The following is a 16,547-nucleotide window of genomic DNA, read 5'->3' as shown; positions in this document are numbered from 1 at the left end:
AGCTAATTAAAGCAATTGCGCGTATACCTATTCTGGTGAGATCTCTTCACATGTTCATTGCTTCGTTCACAAAAAATAAAATGGTTTAATTTCACGCTTATTNGGTTTTGTACTTTAAACGACGATATGTATATTAAGATCTTGCTTAAAGCATCCTTTTAAGCTAATTAAAGCAATTGCGCGTATACCTATTCTGGTGAGATCTCTTCACATGTTCATTGCTTCGTTCACAAAAAATAAAATGGTTTAATTTCACGCTTATTTAATAGCGATTCTTTATACGTTTAGAAAACGTAATGCTTTCTACCATCTTTAATGAAAATCGATTTTTGAACGAAAAAAAATTTAAGGAAATATAAAATTTTGGCCTATTTAAAAAAGTTATCACATTTATACTGACCGGAAAAAATAAGTATCCCGCAAAAATTTGTCTAAAAATGTGTCCAATTGGATCTCTTTAGATCCAAACGGCATCCCTGGTTGGGACCATACTTTATATGTACGTACATGTGTATGTGCTCATATATACATACATATGTACGCACTCCCACTTGCGTACCTTTTGTCATAAATTCGCTGTTGCGACAATGGTTTCCAACCACAGCAATAACAGCTACTATATATACAGTGCTGCGAGTATATATTTACTACATAGAAGCACAACAATAACAATAACTGTGCAATAAATGCAATGATGGCTATGAGAATGAAATGAAATTGTTTGCTACTTTCGTTGACTGAAATTGCAATTTCGTTGCAAATGTCGAATGTTGCTTGTTGGCTTTCTTTGTCATTGCGTATTTCGTTGTTGTTGTTGTTTGTTGTTATTGTTGCTTGAGCTGTTTTTGCACGCATCACTCTGACAAATGTCCACAAATGCAGCACTTCCTTCCTTCCTTCCAGTTGCATTGTCAAGCCAACCAAGCGAGCGTATGAAATTTCGGAGTAAACCAAAACAAAAACAATAATTCGCCTCCCACACTGCATTTCGTTGGCAGGACAATTTTCTCAACTCTCTTTGCCTTCCTTTATTGGCTTATATAAGATGTGTTTAGCAATATATCGTGCTTTATATAAAGCTAGTTTCACATTTATGCCCGCCACCCCGCCCATCTACTTTACGTGTATTATTCTACTCGTTTTTTCTTGTATTGCCCTTCTCTATTTACCACTTTTCTATATATTCTAGTTCTTATACTCATTTGCCATTTGTCTCTATGTTTCGTTTGTTTTTGCCATTTTNCGTGTATTATTCTACTCGTTTTTTCTTGTATTGCCCTTCTCTATTTACCAATTTTCTATATATTCTAGTTCTTATACTCATTTGCCATTTGTCTCTATGTTTCGTTTGTTTTTACCATTTCCTTATTTTTCTACGTTTTTCATTTGATTTTTTTCCTCCCGTCAACATTTCAATGCATTTCTGTGTTTTTCTCTAAATAAATGGCACATTGTTATTTCAAGTGTCCGTCCATGTATCCTGCAAATAATGCTGCCACCTTCGTCGAGCGCCCTCTCCGTCGACATTGGCTGCTTTCAATTCCACGTTCTATGCTTGCTTTCACATTTCAGTTGCTTTATGGCAGCCGTTTTTATGTACTTCCTCTGTCATTTTTGTTTTTGTTTTTTGTTTTGTCTTCCCTTTTCAACTGCTCTGCACTTTGTTTGGCATTTAAAATTTCATTTTTACGATATGTCCATTGTGCCAGTTATTTATTTTTTAATTTTTTTATTTTTTGTAGTAAAAAATATGAAATGGTCATAAACTTGGCCACACGAATATTTCAAATGGAACTTTTTCTTTTGAGTGCCCTGGGAAGGATTGACAATTTCTATACTCAGCTGGGAAAAGAGAAATGGGAAAAATTTTAAAAACTGAAAAACAATTTCTGCGCTTTTGATTTACTAATTTTCATTATATTAAAGCATCAAGAATAAAAATTTACATAAATGCGATGAAGCTGAACTCCGGTTGTGAAAAAATAACACCCAAATTAGAATTGTTATCTCAGGATTCGTAGGAAGCCAAGAACTACGTAACGTGTAACTATTTTTTGAGTTCCTAGCAATGCGTCCTATCCTAGCTGGTCCTAAAACCTATTAAGGAAGGACACGGGGTGCCTTATAGGATTTTTTGACTTTTAGTAAGTTTCGAGTTTTAGGAGCAAAACGGTAAGAAGACTCCTTCAAATATATATTCATACTTTTTCCCAGCATCGCATTGCCCTTTGAAGTGAAGAAGCATTTTAACTTTCTTTGTGAAAGCCAGATCTGTAACCGCATCTACATATACTTACGGTGACCATTCGTACCGGTTTTGGCGGGACAGTACCGATTTTGAGAAATTTGTTCCATGTCGGGTCCTATTAGTGCCCGCTTTTCATATTTGTACCGATTAAATCCCGATTTGCACTGTTTTCTAACTGTAATTTAACAAGAGTCTCCCAGTATCGCAAAGAACATAGAATATAGGGGAGGCAAAACGTAGCCTTGGTCTATAATTTCTATGATCTTTAGTTATGTTTTATTCTGTCAAACTACCGCTATATGGCAGTCATCATTCTTGTCAAACAACTTTTTAAAGGTTTTTATAATTCTTTTTTTTTTTTGTATAATGCAATTCGGCTCGAGTTTAGTGAATTTATAAAAAAAATAGTACTAATTGCCTCAAAAAATGCATGGTGCTGATAAATATAAGCTGTAGATACAGTGGCCAAAATGTTTGTAAGGGTTTTTTTGAAAAATAAAATTGTCCTTTATAGATTTTGCGAAAAAAGTAGTTTATTGTTAATTTTCCACAGCATTTCCTTAAATTTCATTAATTAGTTTTTAAATTTTAACCTTCATTTGGGTTTACCAGCGGTCTTCGTCGGTTGCTTTATTTCATTTTATATACTCCTTCATTTATACTCCCCCTTTTGTCCAACATAAGGCCTCATACTCAGCAATCGAATAGACTCGGAGGCCAGCCATTCGACCAACACTATACAGTTTTTTTTTCTTTTTTTATATACAAAGTCTAAGAAAAAATACACCTGATAAAGACATGTACTTATCTCCCAAAAGCTGGAAAATGCAAATAAGGATTAAAATCNACTATACAGTTTTTTTTTCTTTTTTTATATACAAAGTCTAAGAAAAAATATACCTGATAAAGACATGTACTTATCTCCCAAAAGCTGGAAAATGCAAATAAGGATTAAAATCTTAATATTTACAAAGTTAACAATAAAATACTTTTTTTCAAAAAAAAAAAACTGCGACCGCTAATAATTTACGGCCAGTATTTTGCCATACATATTGTGGCGAACACTACTCCTTGTAAGCAAAGTTAAGTGTGGTAGTGAAAAGGTGTAAGCATGGTCATACAAATCAGAAAAATATTAAATTAATTATAAAGCTTCAATTTAGAAAACGGTCATACATTCAGGAAGATTCTGAAATAATTTTGTGGAATTAAGTTATTTATTTTTAACATTTATTGTTGCTTTGAAAAATATATCTAAGATATCTTCGTTTGTTTGTACCTAATTGATGGTAAATTGTAACAATAAATTGCACAAAAAATTAAAAAATGTACTCCTTTTTTATGTGTTGTACTGCTCTTTTCCTATCGAAAATATAAATGTACTCCTTTCTTCGTTTCAGAATCTGGCAACCCTGTGCCACCACTAACGTAACATTTTTTGGTGGAGGTAAGTTTTTAATTTCCTTTTTTAAGTTTGAAATCGAAATTATATTTTTGTTTTTTTTTTAAGTTAAGGTGATGTTGATTAACACAAACATCTACATAGGCAAACCCTTATTAAAATGCAAATTGGTCATTCTTCATTAGAAAATGAGACGAATATTCAGCTTAAATTTTTTTAATTTGGTATCGATATTTGGAATATCGAATCTTTTCATCTCGATATTTTTACAGCGATACTTAAATGAGTTCTACATATATCGATACCTTCGATTCGATATCCTAGCCTATCTTGGCAAATAATCCCAAGATATTCGGGGCTTAAAAAGACATCCCTAATATGCACATATGTATGTTAAACCCATGCCCTTTTACTCTGATTACGTGAATGTAGTGCTTTCATTCGGCTTCAACAAAGGAAGAACACTTTTTAGGTATAAATTTCAGACACCAGCAACTTTTTATTTCAATAATTTTTTTCATATGCCGTTTTATCAGTACATGTGTATAAGGTAAATAAGCGGAATAAGAGAAAGTAGAATGGATTATAAGATACCTTGAAATAAGGCTGACAGTTTTAATATGTGCTCATTGTAGTAGCTCCCAATAAGAATGAAGGGTGAGTTTTACTGGAATATACATACGAGTCACTTGAATTATTTTACAGATACTATGAAAAACTTATTAATTTTAACAAACAAAAAAAAACAAAAAAATACATATTTTCTTTTTAAACAATAAAAATTTTTCTTTTTGAAATACATAAAAAAAACTGCAAAAATTCTATAAAAAAATTAAATAAGTTTCTTAAAACTAAATGAATTAAAAAAAATAAGGTCTTAAAAATTAAACGAAGTTGATAAAATATCTGGCATCTGATAACAACTAAAGCGAAAAATTTTAAGAAAATTAAACTAAAGAATAAAAATAATAAAGTGAAGAAATAATCGAAATTAAATTACATACATTACATATGTAAGGTTTTAAAAATTTTATGAAATTTAAAAATTATTTTTCTCTCTTAAACAATAAATCTAAAAATTAAAAGCCAAGATCAAATTAAATTAAAAGGGAAAACAAATTAAATTAAAAAAATACATAAAATACATAAGTTTCTAAAAATTTAATTAAATTGACAAAATATAGTTTTCTTTTTAAAGCCATTGAATCTAAAAATTTTAAGAAAATTATATTAAAAAAAAATTAAATTAAATTAAACAAAAAATTAAATTAAGTTAAAAAAATTCCGCTGCCGGAGGATTCGAACGTCGTACCTCACGAATTGCATGCCAGTGCTTTGTTCACTCGGTCAAAAGAGCTTTTCACCATGAAAATTGGCAAGTGGCCTTTTTTTGTAAGACTTTTATGCCAAAATATACAAAATCTTTCACACTATCTTGCCTACTGCCTTTCAATTGTCTTACGAAAGTCTTGCAACTACATCTCTTACTCAGAATTGCCCTGCTTTGTATTAAATTTGCTACCAGTTTTTGAAGGCACATAAACCATTATTGTTTAGTTAAGATTCAGCAAGCCAACTTTGAATGGTAAAAAAAAACTTAGTTGATTTCCTGAGTCCTTATATAGAGCACTTCTTTTCGAATACAAATTTTATAGGTTTGTATTTTTTGCAATTTTTTTAAGTCACACCACTTCCGTATCTATAACATTTAGTCAACCACAAAATTAATTCGTTTTCCCTCCCATACACTCACCTATAGTTTTCGTCCATTGCGCTGTGGGCCTCCAGTCCGGATAGTGTTTCGGGAATAAATCGCGCGTCCAATAGGTGTGCAATACAACCTTATAAACGGCTAAACGATCTAACTGACAACCACTCACCGGCAATGGTTGAGTGGGTGTTGCAGTTGTAGGAGTGCCACTAAATTTGGCATTAGTGTAGTAAAAATTGCGATTACTCGCAGAAGAAGGCGGAGAGGCTGCCGACTCGCTCGAACTAAACGGCACATTATTATTGTTGCTGGCATAATTGTAATAATTTTTGTTGTTGTTATTGTTGCTGTTGTCATTACCATTATATTCAATATCATTTCTCAGCAAAGTATTTGCGTGTTGTTTTTGTTGTTTCAATTGCGTTTGCTTTGGCTGCTGTTCCGCCAATGTATAGGTATAAATGGATGGATTCGATATGAATGCGGGATTATAACTGCTAAAGAGTGCAGGTTCCGGTTGCGGTTGCGGTTGTGGTTCGGGGGCTGGTTCAGGTGAGGGTGCAGCGCTGCAGAGACAAGCAGCTGCAAGGAACAGCAGCAGCATTTTAAAGATGTTGGCTGTCATATTTGTTGGTTGAGTTGGAGTTTTTTTTTGCAAAAAAGTTTATTTAGAAGTTACCTTGTTTATTAGATTTGCCAGCTGACGTGGGCTAATTTTTTTTTTGATTTTTTATTTTTTTTTTATCAAACTTGCACTCTTTTTTACTTTTTCATCATTTCACTTTCACACTAAACGCACACTTGACCCTCAGCCGCCTCGTTGTACGCGCTGCGCTATTTCGCCGGCAAAAATAGTTAGATACTCGCGCATTCAACAGATTTTTTGCACAACTTATATGTATGTATGTATGTATGTACACTCGCGCCTTCGTCGCCGGCAGTTTTATTTTTCGTTTACCTTGCGTGTGCTTACTTTAGCTTTGCTTTGTGTGGTTTTACTTTTTTGGATCGCTTTTCACTGTATTTGTTTATTGTAATTTACTCGTAATACCGTTTATTTTTAGCCGGCCTAAATTTTCACTCATCATTTGTCACGCGCGACAAAAGACCGCTGACTATCCGCCTCAATGTTTGCTTGTCCTTTTTATGCCAAAAATAAAATTTTCCACGCACATTTGGCTGCGAAGGTGAAAATTGTGACAAATTTTTGTTTGCTTCCTCTTACACCTTCACCTCTGGTGTGCGCACACGTCGTCACAGCAGTTTATACGCACTCACGCATTTCCTGCTAATCGTACGCAGCCAGCTTCTGCCTTACGTACTCGCACCTTTTCTTGCGATTTTAGCTTCCACTTTTCTTCTTCGTATATTTTTATGCACTTAAGTTTCGCTTCATTCAATTCGTTTGCGCTTACTTTGACACCAACTTGGTCGTTTACCCTAGAATTCCACTTTTGCCAGAAATTTGGTTTTCTCTGAGCTTCTTCTTTCAAATTCTATGTATGTACATTCCACATTAACGTCACAAACTTTATCCGCTCTCGATTCGTTTACCGTGCGCATCCGGCGCTATGTCGTTTCATACTGAATTCTGAATTTTCAGCAGCTCCACCAAGTCCCAGCGCGAGCACCAGCAACATCAGCAGCAGTTCCGGCCTATCAACCTGGCCATTGCTAAATAAATTTCCCAAAGCATAAGCGCCCACACGCACATGTACAACGGTAAATGTGAGCACTATTTTCCTAACGGTATATTTAGCATAAAAAATATTGGGAAGTTCTCCTTGTTCGAAATCTGGAGAGCACAAGAGAGCGAGAGCGTGTTTTTCAGGAGTAAAGTTGGTATACGCGCGCTGTGTTGGGTGTTTATTTTGGCTGTTTTTTTTTCTTTGTTTTATCAGCGTTCTGGAAAGGTGCAACAGCCTGTTGCCTGTTTTGGGTAATTTTTCTTGCATCTTGTTGTTGCATTTTGTTTTTAATATTATCTTTAAAAGATACTTGGGCGATGAAGGGTTGTTGAACTGAAGGAATTTTTAAAGCGAACGTTGTTTATAGTTGTACTTAGGTACTTACATACCGATATATGTATGTATATCAATGTAAATTTGTAAATATTATAATAGCCAAGCTGCACCCTGAGAATCCGCTCGTCGCACGAGAGGCAATTTGGAGTAAATTTCTTGCAGAAAAAGTATGATCGGTGACATAAAGAAGAAATCATTTTCATGGGCATAAAACTTCTGTAGAAATTGGATTGTCGCGACTTTTTTGTTTGAAAAGGTACAACAAGTATATTAGATTGAAGCTGAAACTGATTTGTCTCCATAGCAAATTTAACATTAATTGAGTCACCTGAGTTGGGTTCACTTGAAGGCCACAAAGCAACATTGCGATGCTCAAAGGGTGTCCACATGCTTATCCTTGCATGTCTGTAAACCCTCCTGATTCTCGAGCGAATCCTAATAGACCCTCTAATGGAGTTTTTCCAAGCTGTCTATACTCGCGAAAAAGTGATTTCCCAGAAATGTGAGACTTTTACTCCGGAGCGCAAGGCACTCGCAAAGAAAGTGTTGGACGGACTTATCTCTTCTTCGTTTGGCAGATTCTGCACAAATCGTTTCACATGGCTCTGAACTTGGCAGCCATGTAGCCATGGAGCCAACGACCCAGTGTCTCGTTAGTATTCCTGTGGGAAGCCCAACATTTGACTTTCAGAGCCTTAATAAACTCCGTGTTCTTCGTTCATCGAGCCGTGGCCGGAGTGAGCGCAATGCCGCGTAGGCGCACAGTAATTTTCTCAACTTCTGAAGACAGGAACCACAGGGACAGGAACCGTCTGGGGCACCTAATGCTGCCTCAGATCGCTTTCTAGCATGCTCGTTCATTTCCTGATTTCGCGGAATACCAACATGTCTCAGGATGAATCTAGGTCAATCCTGCTTACCAGCTTTGCTGCCATTATTCCTGAGAGAAGATACCAGATCCTGTTCCCATGTCCAGTTACTTATTTCAGAAAAACGGATTCGAGGATGATGGCGTGGGTCTTGCAAGTTGTTCGCAACCTGTTAGATGCCCTGAATCGTAGAACGCTCATAGGTGCGGCACTTTTGACTTATATTCCCATTAGTGGAATGTCTATGAGTATCTCTAGCGTCATATAGATGCAGTGTATTATCTGCGACCGCAGCCCCTAGTCTTTCCTGATCATAGTTTTACAGGTGCAGAGCGGATTAAGCGCCTTTTCCCTCCGCTCCTCGGAAGCGGAAGCAGAAGAGTTTAGAGTCGAGAAAAACTCCAAAAAACGTCGCCTCTTTCAACAGTTTGAGATTTGCCCCATTGAGGGATGGAGTACGAAATTTCTCTACCTTATATCGCTTGGTATACAGAACAAGTTCAGTTTTAGAAGGGGTTAACTTCTGAACCGTTTCTTACCTCGAACCTTGCCAGGTCGGTAATTGCGACCAGAATGCCAAAGTCATCTTCATACACAATGACCTTAATGGCTATCGGTGTGTGATGCAGGAATTCGTTCACCATGAGGTTCCACAGCAGTGGAGATAAAACGTCCTCTTGAGCAGTACCGCGTGTTGCTGTTTTCCTTACTTCTGTGCCTCCCAAGGAGCCATTGATGCTTCTGGTACCAACGTATTTTCGCTTCAAAGAGAGATTAGAGGATCAAGTTCTAGGATGACTATGGTGGAGTGTCTGAATGCCAAACTAACTGTTAAGGGTGCCTCTCTCATCCAAAAAAGGCTGCCAGCGCATATGCCTTGTAGAGTAACGCTTATTCTATACTCCCAATCATTTCGTACAGGGCCTGTTTCTACCAATAAAGGTTTACATTTTGGGCTCCGCTGAAGTTTTCCGAAGTAAGGCGTCTCGTGATCTGCAGACTCAGTGGCATCTCCATTATCTTGAGGAGAAACTGATGGCTCTTAAATATTGTTCAGTACTATTTCCCATCTGCCTTAGGAATGAAAACCACTCTTACTTGCCTCCATGGTTTTGGTATATAGCGAAGGAGCTAACTAACTCTGTAAATAGGCGGGGAGTTATTGTGGCGCTTGTTCGTTGTAGCAAGGCTAGTATGATTCCATCCGGTTGTGGAAATTTATAGGGTTGAAAGAACGAGACACCCGCTATTTTTATCTCAGTGACGATTTGTCGACTGGGTTGTCTTGCCAATAGGTGTTAAGGGTTTCTGTCGGAAGACTGATTACATCGCCTGTATTGCTCAGGTCATCTTCCTAGCACCTTTTCAATCGCGCGATTTCAGTGGTCCTTTTTAAGCCCACGTAAAACTTGGACCACGTTGCGACCTTTTCCTTTTTTATCCCTTTCTTAAACGCATTGAAACTTCTGTGATATGCGTCCCAGCCTACAGCGTTCTTGGTAAACACGCCCTAATGCAAGCTTTCCTTGCTGCTGTCTTAATTTAGCCTAGCTTCGCCGTTCACCATTTTGTGTATCGCCTAGAACAGATTGCCATATAACATTCATTACACTGAGGGAAAAAAATATTAAAATCAAATAGAAACGTGATTGATCTTACTATAAACGCCAACGAAAGTACTGTATATTGGTAAATATTCAATTCAATTACGCACATATTAAAATGACCGCGTTCGCACTGAAAAAGCATCCGTGAAGTGAATAATTAGACAAAAACTAAAAAAAAAATTTAATTTGCATGTGCCTGCAGTGGAATTTGAACCCGACCGTCTCCAGATATCAACAACTTGTGGCAAGCATCTTTGCGCACTTAGCTACACCCAGGCATATAAATTTGCTTTCAAATGTTGAATATCCATCAAACCACAGCACGCGGTTTGTACTATGTATGTATGTGTGTGTTGTCACCGCTCTCAGAGCGGCGTATGGGGTGCGTATGTACACTTGCATATACATACTCAGATGTGAACAGTCAAATATGTGCGTAATAAATTTTGTATGAAAATATTATTTTTAAATACGAAAATTTTTAAACGATAATCAAATATAAAGTATTCATTTTTACTATGCATTATTTCCCTCAGTGTAAGAGAGTTCATTAGACGAACAACCGCTGCCTCCAGTCGGTCTGCTTAGTTCAGCTCTACCGATTTCGAGAGGAAGTTTTTTAAATCGTTTTGCTTAGGTTTATCAGATCACTGATCTTCTCACATCTGATTAGGCAGCTTTCTAGTGAGCTTCTCTGATGAAATACAGCCACGCTTGTGCCTTGTATTGGCATGCAAATTGTCACAAAAAAGTGGCACTCCTTAGTCTGATATGTATAAATCAGAGTCGTTCCGGCTACGTAGAATCTAGTTTCTTGGGGATATTTCTCTTTCTCTCTCCTGCTTGTTCTTCTACCTATTTTAAAATCACCAAAACTAAACTCTCTTCTTCTAAAAAACCGATATTTGACTAATCCAGATAGTCGCTCCAAATTAGGTTAGGCAGAAACTGCTCGATCACCAAAAAAGGTCCAATAAAGCATTCGTACAAGAAATTCTTAATAGATTATTCTTCTACATCACCTTTATATGTAGCTTCTACAGAAATCATTATACGGAAGCGCTAACCAAGCGATCATATAGGCCAGATGATCCCCTGGCAGAAGTTATGAATCTTTTGCATTTATTTTTCCAGTTTTTTCTTCTGTATATCCTATATGATCGGCTTAGCGATTATCAGCAAAATTCGAGTTATTCGTTAATCGAACGATGACCAGAGATATATTTATTTTATTCAAAACTTCAGAATAGTCCACCTGCTGTTGGTGGTTATTATTATTTTATTTAAAATTAATTGGCTTTGGTTACAACTTCATATCTAAAACCTCAGCGCGAAGAATCAAAACACCAAAACTTTCAGACGAAACGAGGAAAAGCAGTCTAACCGAAAACCGACTGGTCTAGGAACTTATAAGTGAAGCAACAACCAAATGAGACAGCGCCTACACTGCCACGCAGTGCGTCTAAATTGTCGAATCCATTTATAAAAATTCCACTGAATATCTATTCAACGATAATGGATTTTCTATAATTACAAATGGCACACGTGTATGTATTTTTTTTTTTTTTTGTTAATTCTCTGCCTATGACCTTATGTCGGCTTTCAAGTTAAGTGGTCGCAATTAGAGAACTCTTTGCGCACACATGAATTAATTACGAAGCTTGAAACAATAAACTTATGTACATATGTACACCCTCAGCAAATGGAAATCAGTTGAAGGAAGAGTTGAAAAAAGTAAAAGACCTACTCCCGTACCAGCACCCGAGACATTAATTACAACTACATAAGTACATAAATACATATGTTAATTAGATTGGGTCAAAAAATGTTGTAAAAGTTCACCCCTGTATTTGAAACCTTATTTGAGGGACTCGGCCAAAATCGCGTAGGCGGTTACAGCGCCAATAAAGAAGAAGAAGAAGATTTGAGGGAATCTCGGCACCAAACAAAATTGTATGATCCTTCTAAACCCTGAAAAATATTTTTTGGTTATAATAAAAACCCAATTCGGCGGTTTTTAGAATGAGAAAGATTTTTTTTATGGCGCCGAAGTCTTCTCCATATAAGCACTTAATACAGGCGTGGGCTTTTACCCCCTTTTTATTCGTATGGAAACCGACCCAATCTAATGTATGTACATATGCAAGTACATAAGTATGTAAGCTACATAGCATGTGAACGAGTGTGGACTTAAAAAGGGCACTAATCTATGGAATATCTCGAATGTGTGACTAGTATGGACGACAATAAAAATCTTTTCAAAAGCCTAGACGATAGTGACAAATAAAAAACTCAAATTCTACAAAGTACAAAGAATTACCAAATAGAATTAGAAAACTGTCGGGAATTTTTATGCTAGCTCAAGTGGCAGCTAATATAGTTGTTTAACGGCATGGCATTGCGCTGCCGCCTCCTACTCGTAAACTAATTGCCGATGTAATGGCTGACAACTTATTTGCGGCAGCGACAATTATTGGAGTAATTATGCAGCGCCGGAATTTGCACAGGGACAAAAGTGCTTCTTTTTTTTTGCCTTTTAGTAGGTACTTCTGAAAGTATGTACGAGTATGTATACAAGTAAATGACAGTATCACGACGTATGTATGTAGGTAGCAAAAGTAACAAGTATGTAAGTAAGAATTTTCAATTAAAATACAGTTCTTTCTCTAACAAACCCCATATAAACCCAAGTTACTCGAAAAAATTCTAACACCTCCGAGAAAAAAGTGTGAAACTTAGGTGAAAATTTGTTGCACTTTTTTGAAGTTTTCTACAAATTGTAAAACTTGGCTTTATATGGGGTTTGTTAGAGAAAGAACTGTATTTTAATTGAAAATTCTCAAAAATAAATAAATAAACATAACTGGCACACAATATCACTTCGAAATGGCGTGCTATAGATATGACCGATACTGTAACTACATATGTGACCTGGTCTACGGAAAGGGGGCTTAGGTGTCAAAAAATCAATTTTCACTTTTTGGTTGATTCGGATGGAAGATGAGATGCTTTTTCACGTGGTGAAAAGCAGAAAATCCTAACTTGCTTAGAAGTACAAAAACGTCACTTCTTCAGTGTTTTTTTTTTTTAAATGTTCCACACTAGCAACTTACACGATGAACTTTAATAATATTCCGACCAACAACAACACTTACTGGACCAACAACAACACTTACTGGACGTCCGGCGCGGAGAACAATTAACGAGATAATGAGAAACTGACGAAACGAGTTGCTTACTTTTAACAGCTTTTTCACAGAAAACTAGTTTTCGCACGTAAGCTCCCTTTTCGTAGACCAGGTCACATATAATGCTGAACGTTTAAAAATATTTTTTATTTAGTTAGGGCGTTAAAATGTTCTACGAAATCTTTTTTTTAAATTCTCTTAAGGCAACAATTAAGTTTGAAGTCAATTTTTACACAATATAACATTAAACACAGTTGAGCTTGTGAACAAGAAGATGTACTTTAGCCTTCTGTAAAAGTGCATACTTTTCAGGACTTTTCATGTTTTTTTTCGGGATTGTTCAGGATTTTTTAGTAATTTTCGGGATTCTTCGTATTCTTATTTTCAGAACCTTTTGCGACATAATCGGAACCCTTCTGTATATTTTTGAATTATATTTTTCGGGTATTTTCGGCATAGTTTCGGAATACTTAAGTGAGTTTTAGGAGTTCTCCGCGATTTCGATTTTTTTTTAATTTTTCAGAACTCTGGATTTTTTAACGGATTTCTACTTTTTAACTTTTTGGTATTTTTTAAGAATTTTCGGTTCTTTCTGGAATTATTGGCAACATTTCTGGTTTTTTGGAGACTTTCGATTTGATTTTTTTGAGTTTTTCGAGTTGAAGATGAACTTTGGAAATTTGCTGTGATCACTTGCGACATTTTTTCGGATTTTTCGTTATTTTTGAATACTCTTAAGGATTCTCGTTTTTTCTGTTCCTGCCGAGATTTTTCGTATTTCAATTTTCGCAAACTTTCTGAACTTGTTTGGATTTCGCATTTTATTTTTAGCAGATATTCGAGGTAATTTCAAGATTTTTAGTTAAGTTTACGCACTTTTCGTTTTATAGAATTTCTGAGTATTTTTTCAGCAGTCTCTGGATTTTTTTGAGATTTTTCGTTTTTTTCTGAAAATACCGGGATTTTTTAAGGTTTTTCGTCGTTTTTGGACGTATCGGGATCTTTCGTTTAACAAGTTACGGAAAGTTTATTAACTTTTTAAGAAGTTTTCAAATTTTTTTCGCGTTGAAGGTGATTTTCGTGATAATTTCAGAATTGGATTTTTCGGAGTTCTTCGCGTTTACGTTTTCTAGAATTTTTTGGAATCGTTAGGAACTTCTCCAAATTTTTTAGCTATTTTTAATTTCTTTCGGATTTTTTAAGGTGTTTTGGTTTTTTCCGGACATTTAGACATTTTTTTACATTACTTTTTGGAAACTTTGGGTCTTTTTTGGAATCATTAGGAATTCCTCCAAATTTTTGTAGCTATTTTTAATTTCTTTCGGATTTTTTAAGGTTTTTTGGTTTTTTCCGGACATTTAGAAATTTTTATTACATTCCTTTTTGGAAACTTTGGGTATTGTTCCAAACTTTTCCAGATTTTTTTATTATATTTTTCGTAGATTTTCGAGATAATTTCAGAGAGTTTTTAGATTTTTGCACTTTTCGGAAACTTTTGGAACTTCTTCGGAAGTTTTCTAGATTTTTTGAATTAAGTTTTTCAGCGATTTTCGGGACATTTTCGGAATTTTTGGGAACATTTTTGGATTTCTCGCATTTCCCTTTTGGACATTTTGGAATCACTTCAAGAATTTATGATATTTTTGATCGTGATTCCTTTACGATATTCGTGTTCTTTAGTTCTTCGCGTTTTCGGTTTTAAAACTTTTTTAGGTTTTCCGGATTTTTGGGTGTTTCAATGATTTTTTTTTTTCAGGATTTATCGGGATTTCGCGTATTTCTTCGGAAATTCTTTAGATTTATTCGCGATATATTTTTCGGGGATTTTCGAGGTTATTTCAGAAGTACTATTGATTTTTTTTGGTTCTTTCCTTTTTCGTCTTATCGGATTTTTTGAAACTTGTCCAGATTTTTTTTAGTAATTTTTAATTTCTTCTGAACATAGAAAAAATTTTGCGTATTTCACGAAAGTTTTCTACATTTTTTCAATACCATTTTTGGGATATTTTATGAATTTTTGGATATTTTGGAATCACTTTAAGATTTTTCGGCACTCTTCGGGAATTTAGAAAAAAATTTTTGGTATCTTTCGATACTTTGCAATTTTTTTTTGTGCTTTATTTTTTTGTGATTTTCGGATTTCCTTTCGGCAGTTTCGGGTATATTTTTCGACATTTTTCAGAATTATTAGGAAACTTTCAAGTACAACGGTACACTTTAATCATAAATTTGCTTTTCATGTATGCTTTCAAATAAAAGACAAATAAAATACAACAATTACCAGTTATTTTATTAAGTCTCTGCTGCAAATACGTAAGTTGCATCGATCAATTTTATCTAGAACCTTCACAAACCTTCACAGTTTTTTTTTATTGTTTTTCTATATAGCTGCTTCCATTTATTTCTAAATGGCCAATTTATTGTGTTTGATGAGAAATTCATTTCCTTGTTTCGGTTGTCCCCGGAGGCAATTTCTTGCTACAATTCACGATTTGTGTACATATGTACATTTGTATAGTACACACATTTAACTTATCAAGCTATTTGTCTCCCTTAGTTATTAGGTTTCGCTTGTTGCATGATTTTCGTGCCACTTAATTGAATTGCCACAATTAAACCGCTTAAATGTTTAAACAGGCAATCAGGTTGTTGCTCCAATTGAAATTCGATGCAGCAGCAGCATGTTGAGCTTTACAGTTTACTATTACTACTTACTTCTATAAAAACTTACTTTATGTTATTGCTTTTTCTTTCTTCATTACTGCTTTTCCCCTTTCAATTAGTGTTTTGTCTACATATTTTGTTCGTTATGTTGTACATTCGTGTGGGTTTCCTTAATTGTTGCATGATTGCTTTTATTGGTTGGGAATTACTCAATATCTGTTATTGTGAAATCAAGTATGTGGTTTGTAATTTGCACTAAAACTGTTTTCAATCTACATATAATAATAATATCTATGCGCTTTTGTAAAAATTGTTGTAAATTTACTTAATTTTTGGCATTGAATTTTTTCTTTTGTTGTAATTACTTTTATTGATTGCTACCGCTACAAAATCTCAGCCGAAAATTGCAATTGCTTGGAAATGTTAATTACAAATAACTGAAGCGTATTAACTTGAGAGTGCTTTATTTTGCATTCAAATATACATACATACATATATATTAATCAATTCCTAACCAAATTTCTCCAACAGTGGAAATTGACCGAAATAAGGCTGTTATACTCTTGTTTCTTATAAATTTCAATCGATTTTTAACTGTGCGGTAATCTTGAGTTGCAACACAAACTCTTTAATATCGGGTCATATGAAAAATCGCCACAGATTTTTTGCTAAATTTTTGAAAAAAATTTTTCTATATTGAAAATCAATTTTAATCAAGTATATATTGGCCATTATTACACGGCGCGACAGAAAGACAAAAAAAGTGATGAAACTATGAGAAAGATATAGTGAAACTGCGTTTTTATTTTTTTCCTCTGACGTCAGTGTTTTTTT

The 16,547-nt window shown here is 35.0% G+C and overlaps 1 protein-coding gene across 1 annotated transcript; it reads right to left on the bottom strand.

The window, feature by feature from the left end:
• Nucleotides 1-5,403: 5,403 nt before the first annotated feature.
• Nucleotides 5,404-5,986, bottom strand: LOC108376324 (transcription factor stalky-like; the record flags this gene model as incomplete). The annotated part of the gene is made up of 1 exon (XM_017632526.1): nt 5,404-5,986. A coding segment is annotated over exon 1 (583 nt), but the record flags the coding sequence as incomplete, so codon positions are not given.
• Nucleotides 5,987-16,547: the final 10,561 nt, after the last annotated feature.

The sequence above is a fragment of the Rhagoletis zephyria genome, unplaced genomic scaffold (assembly GCF_001687245.7).
Source record: "Rhagoletis zephyria isolate East Lansing unplaced genomic scaffold, Rhagoletis_zephyria_1.1 Rzeph_scaffold_10261, whole genome shotgun sequence".
Classification (NCBI taxonomy): domain Eukaryota; kingdom Metazoa; phylum Arthropoda; class Insecta; order Diptera; family Tephritidae; genus Rhagoletis; species Rhagoletis zephyria.
This window is presented reverse-complemented; position numbering and strand designations above follow the sequence as displayed.